At 39.1% G+C, this 10944-nt stretch overlaps 1 protein-coding gene across 1 annotated transcript in view; it reads left to right on the plus strand.

Annotated features, from left to right (window-relative positions):
- Window positions 1–2847, plus strand: part of TBC1D8B (TBC1 domain family member 8B) — a 55858-nt gene extending 53011 nt beyond the window's left edge. The window contains exon 21 of the mRNA XM_032330774.1: window positions 1062–2847. Within this exon, the coding sequence (XP_032186665.1) occupies window positions 1062–1457 (396 nt within the window). The 3' untranslated portion in view covers window positions 1458–2847. The remainder of the gene's footprint in view (window positions 1–1061) is intronic.
- Window positions 2848–10944: the final 8097 nt, after the last annotated feature.

The raw sequence follows: 10944 nt of genomic DNA on the forward strand, positions 1-10944 counted from the left end.
AAATGAGAACAATCAAACTGCGGTATTCCTCATGGACTGGGCAGTATGGTAGCTGAATAAGTACTTTTTAAAATGAATCAATATGATGTTCTAAAATTTTTATAAATAAGCAGTGCTACAGACTAAGAAAGAGAAATAAAACTTAAGACTTTGGTACTATTTATTTTAAGTACATCCTTAATCAAAATAAATAGTACCAAACTCTTAATCCTTATATTTGCTTTTTATTTACAGATAAACTTTTCTGTTAGGGTGATTGACTTATTGTGTTAGAATCAGCTTTTTTTTTAATTGACAAGTATCTTTTAGGAATGTCTATGGATTATCTAGGGGCAGTTAGCAAACACACCAATTTATTTCTCCATTTGGGTCCCACCTCAGCCTTCAAAGAGAAACATGTCTAAATGGGCCCTGTGGAGCTACCTTGTACTACTAGATAGTTTCCAAAACATACTTGCATAAATTTAAGTCCTTCTAGCTGATCTGCCCACTGTAGCCCTTTGGAGAGATTAAGGGGAACTCCTTATTAAGCCTTTCATTAAGATTGGTTAATGAATATATAATTCATATGTAAGGAAATAGGTGAATTTGCCTAATTAAAAGGACCACTGGGGTTCTTGGGTGGCTCAGACAGTGGTTTAGTGTTTGGCTCCTGGTTTCAGCTCAGGTCGTGATCTCAGGGTCCTGAGATCATGATCTGGCTTAGGAAAGAATCTTCCTCTCCCTCTGCCGCCTGCAAAATAAATCTTTTCTAAAGAAGTACCATCTAACATTGAAGGAATGCTGACAGGTAAGCTGCCCAAGAATTATTGTATATATATGTATATAATGTACTCCTATTAGGCAACATCTGAGAAGATTTAAAAGGCATTTTCCTCCATGGCTTATACCCATCTCTCTAGAGCCAAGATTTATTTGGGGAATTAGTCTTTAGTTTTTTGCAACTTCTATGGTGCGGGTTAAATGGTATAAATTCTAAATAGGAGACTGTTTACTTCTAAGTTCTCTTCTTTTTGCTCAATCTAATATCAAATGTGGTATTTCTAACTTATATCTTTCAGTCACAATTCATTCAGTTTTCAAAGACTCTATATAACTTATTTCATGGGGACCCTGAAGAAGAGTCGCTGTATCAAGCCATTGCTGTTGTAACCAGCCTTTTGCTCAGGATGGAAGAAGTTGGAAGGAAACTACATAGCCCTACAGCATCAGCCAAAGAATTCTCTGGTACAGTCTGTGCTTCTGGAGTACCCAGTGAGGGGAAAACAGAGAGCCACTTGAAGAAAGATCCCTCCTCTTTGAGGGAAGAACCTCAGTGGTCATTTGCATTTGAACAGATTCTTGCGTCTTTGTTGAATGAACCAGCATTGGTGAGGTTTTTTGAGAAACCCATAGATGTAAAAGTGAAACTAGAAAATGCAAAAACCTCTCAGTTAAGCTGTAGAACCAAGATGTAAATCTCTTAACAGGAATTGCCTATTATAGACAAGTTTACTGAGATTCCTATAGCTGTCAGTTTGATTTTTGGGAATAGGGATCAGGGATTTATCTTGTTACCGGTGTGTTTGAAGGTTAAAAAAAAAAGATGTGGAAGCACAGTGATTCATTGCTTTGTGGTAATCTCTAATTTTGATATTCTTCATTATAAATGAACTTTTTATAGTTCGTAGTATATGAAATATCAGGGGAATATGCTAGATGTTACCACCAGAGGGCACTACCATATCACTTTTAGTAAGAAAATATCTAATTTGTACTGCTATTTACATATGAATTACTGACGATTTTGAAAATGTAATGCTGACATGTCATTGATAAACCTTACTTTCCAAATTGCCTCGGTCCTATTAGAATGCTTTAGAAATCCAGGCCTTTAGATCTGTAGCCTTAATTATCTAAGTGATTACCATAAGGAAACCTCATTTTCAAGTTATCTAACTGAAATAATACTAACTTTTTAAAGTTAATATCATTCAGTTTTATAATAATGAATGGTTTTTTAATAACTTCTACATTCTTCCTACCTGAGAGCGGTTCAGAAGCTGCTGACACACTTCTAACTCTGTGATAAAAACAAGTCAAGAACTCAAAATTCTGGACTAATATAAGGAGAAAAAATGTTGGATTTAATTTTAAGCTGGATAAAGCCAGTCTCTTCAGAAGGGTTAAACAATTCAGTTAACTATATAGGTCTCTCATTAGACTGAGCAATTACTTGAAATTCTTCGGAGCACTGCTTTTTGTGGCATTTGTTTCAGAGTAGCCTGTGACTGCTTTAGTTCTAGCTTTAGATTTTGAATTTTCACCAGTCATGTTTTAAGCTGCATTAAATAGACTGAATTATGGTGTTAGTCTGGCAAGTTCATAAAGTATACTTGTCTGTAATAATAGTTAAGGTAGTTGCTGGTGTCTATCTTAAAAGTTTTGACCATCTGTCTGATTTAGATGTGTGATTTCTATATTTCATGCTGCTTATATTTCAGTCATTACAATGAAAGCCCATTTAGAGATAATGGGCTTTTGTTAGCACTTTAAAGAAAAAAAACAAAAACAAGCAAACCACACCTATTCAATCTTCTGTGCTATTTTTGACAAGAGCAATTTATTCATCAATTCATTTAGGAGATTATGGGGAGAGATCATCCTTTGGAGCTTCTTTTTTCATGAAAGGCTTTGGTTTTAAACCCTTTGACTTTTCAGATTTGAAACAATAAAACGGCAAAAATTCTTTAGAGTATTCCAAGACATCTCCCTTTCTGGAAAGGAATTGGTATAGTCAGCCTCTGACAAGAGTCCACTGTGAACAAGGCCTAAAACAAAGGGATTCCTCATCACAGAATATGTTACTTTCAAAGAGATTCAAGGATTTTAAGTTGATCCTTTAAATTTCATAAATTGGACTTGGCCAAATACTTACTAGTGTTGTCTTTAAAATGATTTGGTCAATTTTTTCTTTTCAAGGAAATTATCACTTAAAGATACAGTTGGTCAGTAAGCATCTATGCCTTTTCTTGGAAATAATTTGCTGAAATGTGTCCAAATTTTAGAGTTTACTTAATAGTTTATATGTAAACTATCATACATCTGCTATTTTGCAATGTTTGTTTAATTATAGTAGCTCTAGAAAGACACAGGGTTTTATGCTTATATACAAAGGCACTATTACACATACTTTGTTGAATATTTTGTCAATTATATTTACAAAAAAGATACTTTCTTAAAAGCATATGTTATTAATATTTGATATGATTTTAAAGTCTGAATATTAAAGCTCAGCCTATATTAATTAAAATTAAATACTTAGATTTTTGAATTGCAAAGTGGTTATAAATGCAAGTTAAAAAGGCAAACATTTATTTTCAGAGTCTGCAGGAGAAATAAGATGAACACATAGTTTTATAGTTGCTACCTTGTTAAGCAAATAAGTTGTTTTTAATATGAAAAATCTTATGTTGTTGTGTTAAACTGAACCACTGTGTTATACCTTATATATTAAATTAAATGTGTTATAAGGTTGGCTTTACTTGTCTTTATAAAATTAAATATTACAGGGGTGCCTAGGTGGCTCAGTGGGTTAAACCTCTGCCTTCGGCTCAGATCATGATCTCAGGGTCCCAGGATGGAGCCCCGCATCAGGCTCTCTGCTCAGCAGGGAGCCAGCTTCCCCCTCTGCTTCTGCCTGTCTCTCTGCCTACTTGTGATCTCTTGCTCTCTCTCTCTCTCTCTCTGTCAAATAATAAATAATCTTTAAAAAAATATAAATAAATAAATAAATAAATATTACAAATCTCCTACAGTAAAAAAGAAAAATTGTTTACTAAAAAATATTACTCTTGGGTGCCTGGGTGGCTCAGTGGGTTAAAGCCTCTGCCTTTGGCTCAGGTCATGATCCCAGGGTCCTGGGATCGAGCCCCACATTGGGCTCTCTGCTCAGCAGGGAGCCTGCTTCCCTCTCTGTCTCTCTCTGCCTACTTGTGAGCTCTGTCAAATAAATAAATAAAATCTTTTTTTTAAAAAAAAAGATACTACTTTTACTTATTACTACGTATTTTTTTAATTAATTAATTTATTTTCAGCATAACAGTATTCATTATTTTTTCACCACACCCAGTGCTCCATGCAATCCGTGCCCTCTATAATACCCACCACCTGGTACCCCAACCTCCCACCCCCCCACCACTTCAAACCCCTCAGATTGTTTTTCAGAGTCCATAGTCTCTCAGGATTCACCTCCCCTTCCAATTTACCCCAACTCCCTTCTCCTCTCTAACTCCCCATGTCCTCCATGCTATTTGTTATGCTCCACAAATAAGTGAAACCATATGATAATTGACTCTCTCTGCTTGACTTATTTCACTCAGCATAATCTCTTTCAGTCCTGTCCATGTTGCTACAAAAGTTGGGTATTCATCCTTTCTGATGGAGGCATAATACTCCATAGTGTATATGGACCACATTTTCCTTATCCATTCATCCATTGAAGGGCATCTTGGTTCTTTCCATAGTTTGGTGACTGTGGCCATTGCTGCTATAAACATTGGGGTACAGATGGCCCTTCTTTTCACGACATCTGTATCTTTGGGGTAAATACCCAGTAGTACAATTGCAGGGTCATAGGGAAGCTCTATTTTTAATTTCTTGAGGAATCTCCACATTGTTCTCCAAAGAGGCTGCACCAACTTGCATTCCCACCAACAGTGTAAGAGGGTTCCCCTTTCTCCACATCCCCTCCAACACATGTTTCCTGTCTTGTTAATTTTGGCCATTCTAACTGGTGTAAGGTGATATCTCAATGTGGTTTTAATTTGAATCTCCCTGAGGGCTAGTGATGATGAACATTTTTTCATGTGTCTGAGAGCCATTTGTATGTCTTCATTGGAGAAGTATCTGTTCATATCTTCTGCCCATTTTTTGATATGATTGCCTGTTTCGTGTGTGTTGAGTTTGAGGAGTTCATTATAGATCCTGGATATCAACCTTTTGTCTGTACTGTCATTTGCAAATATCTTCCCCCATTCCGTGGGTTGCCTTTGTTTTCTTGACTGTTTCCTTTGCTGTGCAGAAGCTTTTGATTTTGATGAAGTCCCAAAAGTTTATTTTCGCTTTTGTTTCCTTTGCCTTTGGAGACATATCTTGGAAGAAGCTGCTGTGGCTGATATCGAAGAGATTACTGCCTATGTTCTCCTCTAGGATTCTGATGATTCCTGTCTCACGTTGAGGTCTTTTATCCATTTTGAGTTTATCTTTGTGTATGGTGTAAGAGAATGGTCGAGTTTCATTCTTCTACATATAGCTGTCCAGTTTTCCCAGCACCATTTATTGAAGAGACTGTCTTTTTTCCACTGTATATTTTTTTCCTGTTTTGTCGAAGATTAATTGACCATAGAGTTGAGGGTCAATATCTGGGCTCTCTACTCTGTTCCACTGGTCTCTGTGTCCGTTTTTATGCCAGTACCATGCTGTCTTGGTGATCACAGCTTTGTAATAAAGCTTGAAATCAGGTAACGTGATGCCCCCAGTTTTATTTTTGTTTTTCAACATTTCTTTAGCGATTTGGGGTCTCTTCTGATTCCATACAAATTTTAGGATTATTTGCTCCAGCTCTTTGAAGAATACTGGTGGAATTTTGATCGGAATGGCATTAAAGGTATAGATTGCTCTAGGCAGTATAGACATTTTAACAATGTTTATTCTTCCGATCCAAGAGCATGGAATGGTCTTCCATCTTTTTGTGTCTTCTTCAATTTCTTTCATGAGTGTTCTGTAGTTCCTCAAGTACAGATCCTTTACCTCTTTGGTTAGGTTTATTCCCAGGTATCTTATGGTTCTTGGTGCTATAGTAAATGGAATCGATTCTCTAATTTCCCTTTCTGTATTTTCATTGTTAGTGTATAAGAAAGCCACTGATTTCTGCACATTGACTTTGTATCCTGCCACGTTGCTGAATTGCTGTATGAGTTCCAGTAGTTTGGGGGTGGTGTCTTTTGGGTTTTCCATATAAACAATCATGTCATCTGCGAGTAGAGAGAGTTTGACTTCTTCATTGCCAATTTAGATACCTTTTATTTCTCTTTGTTGTCTGATTGCTGTTGCTAGGACTTCTAATACTATGTTGAACAAGAGTGGTGAGAGTGGGCATCCTTGTCGTGTTCCTGATCTCAACGGGAAGGCTGCAAGCTTTTTTCCATTGAGGATGATATTTGCTGTGGGTCTTTCATAGATAGATTTGATGAAGTTCAGGAATGTTCCCTCTATTTTTATTCACACTTAACTCAGTTATCACTTGAGGACTTCTCTATTAAAGTTAGGTTGCAGAACACAGAATTTACTCTAGTTAAGGCAGAAAAGATTTATTACCAGACATTAAGTGGCTTACAGAATTATCAAGAGGACTGACTCTAAATTGAACTTTCAAGAACAGCTTCCAAAACCACACCACAGAACCAGGCCACCAAGGGAGTTGCTAATTCTTCTGCCATTAGAAAACTGCTACTTCCTGCTACCATGATATGAAGCCAACACCACAGCTGCTACTCACTGATCCATGCTCCACCTGCTATGATTTATAGCAGCAAAAGAGATGCCCAGCATCCCACCTCTTACCACCCACAAGCTAGTGACTAAATTGCAATAGAACAAGCAAACATCTTCACAACCATGTTTACCAGCAGAAATGGCAGAGCATAGCCTTCGCCTCCCTTCTGCCATTCAAGTCTCATGAGTGTGCATCTGATTGACCTATAATATTTCCAGAATCCTAGTTGCAAGGGAATCTGGAAAATATCCTTGCAGCTTTTTTAGCCTCTGCAGTGCAGGAAGGGACACCAAGAGGCCAGAATGGACACGGAGCACTGCATTTGTTTTCTATTGCTGTGTAACAAGTTATGAAGACACATTTATCTTACCATTTCAGTGGGTTAGAACTCTGGGCTCAACTTATCTGGGTGCTGTGATTAGGCTCTCACGGGGCTGCAACCAAGGAATCAGCCAGGCTGGTTCTCACATAGAGGTTCAACTGGGGAAGAATCGACTTCTATGCTTACTTAGGCTTTTGGGAAAATTTTATTTCCTTATGGTTCCTTAAGGCTGTCCTTGGCTCCTAGAGGCTTCGCTCAGTTCCTAACAGCTGCTCTCAACTTCTTCAGGCTGCGCACAGTTCCTTGCCATGTGGGCTTCCCCCAAATGGCCACTTACTTCATCAATCTAGTAAGGAGTGTCTCTAGAACAAGACAGTATCTTATATAATGTAACATCTCCCAGTGGCAGCATCTCATCCCCTTTGTCATACTCTGTTGGTTAAAGGCAAGTGGTTAAAGACCCACTCTCATGGGGAGATTACACAGTGGCATGTACATCAGAAGCAGGTTCCATAGGGGGTGTACCCTAGAGTCTGTCCACTGTAACTGTAACTGTCCACTGTAAGCACCTCTCTAGGTTATCCACCTCTTTTACCATGCCCTTCTTCCCATATTTATACATAACAGCTAATAACATCAGTGACAAGTTGCTACCTGTCATAACATAAATCCTCATACAAACAAAAATACGTTAATCCTCTCTCCTGAGGGAAGATCCACTTTTCTGTTGGTCACTTTGGATCCATGGATGAGTGATACTTACTTGTCCTAATTCAATCTCAGTCCCATCCCGATATACTGTAACATGTGAACTTGAAAAAAAAAAAGTTACCGAAAAACTCACCTCATATAAAACCATAGAGACTAAGTAGGGGAATAAATTGATCACTGTGTAGAATTATGTACCTTAAAGAGAAAGGAAGAATAGCTATGGGTAGCTACTATAGTCCTCACTTCTGCAACTACTCATGAGGCTGTCGTTGTGTTTTATTTTTTTACTTATCACACAATAAATTAACTTCCTTTTGCTGTACACTTCTATAATTTTTAACACAGGTATATATTCCTGTAACCATCATCACGATTACAATAGAGAACAGTTCCATCACCCCCCAAAAACTCCCTCATGCTGTGCTATCCGTTTGTAGTCACACTCTCCTCCCACCCAACGACCGCTCGTGTTTTCTGCCCACCATATAAAAAACCAGATGTCTTCTTTCCCAGAATCCTCACCTCCTATGGCCATGTGATCAAGGATTGGATAATTAGATGCCTGTGCTTGGAATTTCTTAATATATAGCAGAGCAGGATGGGAACTGGGGAATACATTCTGTGGCAGTGGTGGCATCTTTGCATTAACACTCTGGTCCTTTGATATTTCTTAAAGTGCCTTTGAATGCCCAGACTTTATTTCCCCTTTTGGTGGGAGCATCTTCATGGATCCCTGAGTTCAACAGTTCAACAAAGTCTTTTTCCACTTTTACCAACCAGAATCCTTTGGCTATTTATTTATTTATTTATTTATTAAGATTTTATTTATTTCTTTGACAGAGAGATCACAAGCAGGCAGAGAGGCAGACAGAGAGAAGGGGAAGCAGGCTTCCCCTTCCCCTGCATACAGAGAAGAAGGGAGCAGAGAGCCTGATGCAGGGCTTGATCCCAGGACCCCGAGATCATGACCTGAGCCGAAAGCAGAGGCCCAACCCGCTGAGCTACCCAAGCGCCCTTTTTTTGGCTATTTAAAGAAAGACTGATACCTGTGATGCTGGGAGCGCTATACCACTAGATTCCCCCAAAGCAATGCAAGCAAATTATCCCGGTAGCTACATTCCTTGGTTTAAAATCACCAGTGGAATGGTGTTTTATCCTTTATCTCACATTCTACTGCAACTTCCATTTCTGTTATCAGGACTACATCTTTCTCCTATCCCAGAAGCATCAAGCAATAGATTTCCTAGCTTCTAATTGTCTTCCTCAGCAGGTAATGTCTCCTTTACGGCTTCTTTTAAGATCTTGGTCTTTCCGATGTTCCACAGTTTCTTATGATTTTTTAAAGATTTTGTTTATTTGACAGACAGAAATCACAAGCAGGCAGAGAGGCAGGCAGAGAGAGAGAGGAGGAAGCAGGCTCTCCACTGAGCAGAGAGCCCGAAGCAGGGCTCCATCCCAGGACCCTGGGATCATGACCTGAGCTGAAGGCAGAGGCTTTAACCCACGGAGCCATCCAGGCACCCCAGTTTTTTGTAATTTTATTTTAGATTATTTATTTATTTATTTATTTGACAGAGAGAGAGATCACAAGTAGGCAGAGGCAGGAAGAGAGAGGGGGGGAAACAGGTTCCTCGCTGAGCAAAGAGCCCGATGTGGGGCTCGATCCCAGGACCCTGAGATCATGATCCGAGCTGAAGGCAGAGGCTTAACCCACTGAGCCACCCAGGCGCAACCCCCGCCACCCAGTTTCTTATGATTTATGTAGCTTTTTAAAAAAATGCTATTTAGGATTAATGATTAAATTTTGATAATCAACTATCATTCTCTAAGACCCATATACCTTCTGCAAGCTAAATGAGAATGAAATAGAAACCCCTCTCCTGCCTCCCATACAACCACACACATCCTTCATAACTTAGTGGGCACTCATCTCTGTGATTTCCCGAGGGATACAATACTGACAGATACAGCAAACCTTACGTGGCCCCTCCCATAAATAGTTTTTATACTACATTGTCAGGGAGCAAATGTGGCAGATCTGTCAGTTGCTTAGTATGGCTATTTATTTTAAATATTTATTTGTCAGAAAGAGAGAGAGCATGAGCAGGAGGCAGAGACAGAGGGAGAAGCAAGCTCCCTGCTGAGCAGGGAGCCCAATGTAAGACTCGATCCCAGAACCCTGGGATCATGACCCAAGCCGAAGGCAGACACCGAACTGATTGAGCCATCCAGGTGTCCCTGAATATGGCTATTTTAAATATACATCTATAAACTAAGAAATAACCATATGAATATTTGCAGATCCACTGGACCTGCTATAGATGGATTCAGGATAAAATTCTGTCTCCTGACTCCATAGGCCTTGACTCTCATCAGTGGATGACAATTGCATTCTAAGTGGACCTGGATAAGTGTGAATTCAGCATCAGTGTCCAGTGTCTAAAAAGTATGAGTATTTCTAGTTGCTCAGTCATGGTTACCCTGGTAAATGGTCACAGGCTCCTCTGGCCAGAAAGAAAAAGGAAAGCCAGAAAGACAAGGTACTACCTGCTTATGCTCTCATACTGTGGACTCCTTCAAGTGTACCTGGCTTTCCTTTTAAGGGCCTCTGTGTCTGTGAATTGACTTAAGCCTGCAGGCTGGGGGAGAAGCCATGAATCTCCATCACAATGACTTAAATTAGATCTTTGTTCACCAGACACATATTTTGGCTATATGGATCAAGTAAAAAATTAGTAGGCTGCTCATTTATTTCCCCCTAAACAAAGTGAAGAACAATTAGCCACTACCAAACTTCTCTGCAAGTCAAAACATTCAGATTACGTCTCTGGCCATGCTTCTATCATGTTAACCATGCTCACCCTGTCTCTTGTCATTAAGTGCTGCCTCTTTGTCTTTGTCCATCTAGGATCCCTTCATTCTCATTGAAATTAGCAAGTTCCTTTCAGTGGCAACATCTCTCATCTTTATCCCCAGCCTACTGAAGACTACCATGGTAGCGTGTTTCAGGAATAATAAGGCTCCTCTTATCAATATATATTTCAATGCCTTGGGGAAGAGAATATCCCCTGGGTCCTCCTGGGGGAAAATGGTTAGGATGTAGGTTAGTGGGTCATATACCATAAATGTTCTCCATTGTTTCTATTTCCTTGTCTTTGGAGTATCTTGTATACATTATACCAAGGAATATCTGGCATGTCAACTTCATTTAGTATGGGCTAATTTTCAGTCTTGTCTTCAGTCAGCTGAGCAAAAAAGAGCCATTTCCAACTGGGCAAACCAGTACTGAATCCAGAATCCCTGGTAAGTATTCAGATGTTGATATATTCAGCCCAAACTAAAATTACATTCCTTCTTCCATAGTGTAGTGTTCTCA

Source organism: Mustela erminea, chromosome X (assembly GCF_009829155.1).
Source record: "Mustela erminea isolate mMusErm1 chromosome X, mMusErm1.Pri, whole genome shotgun sequence".
Taxonomy (NCBI): domain Eukaryota; kingdom Metazoa; phylum Chordata; class Mammalia; order Carnivora; family Mustelidae; genus Mustela; species Mustela erminea.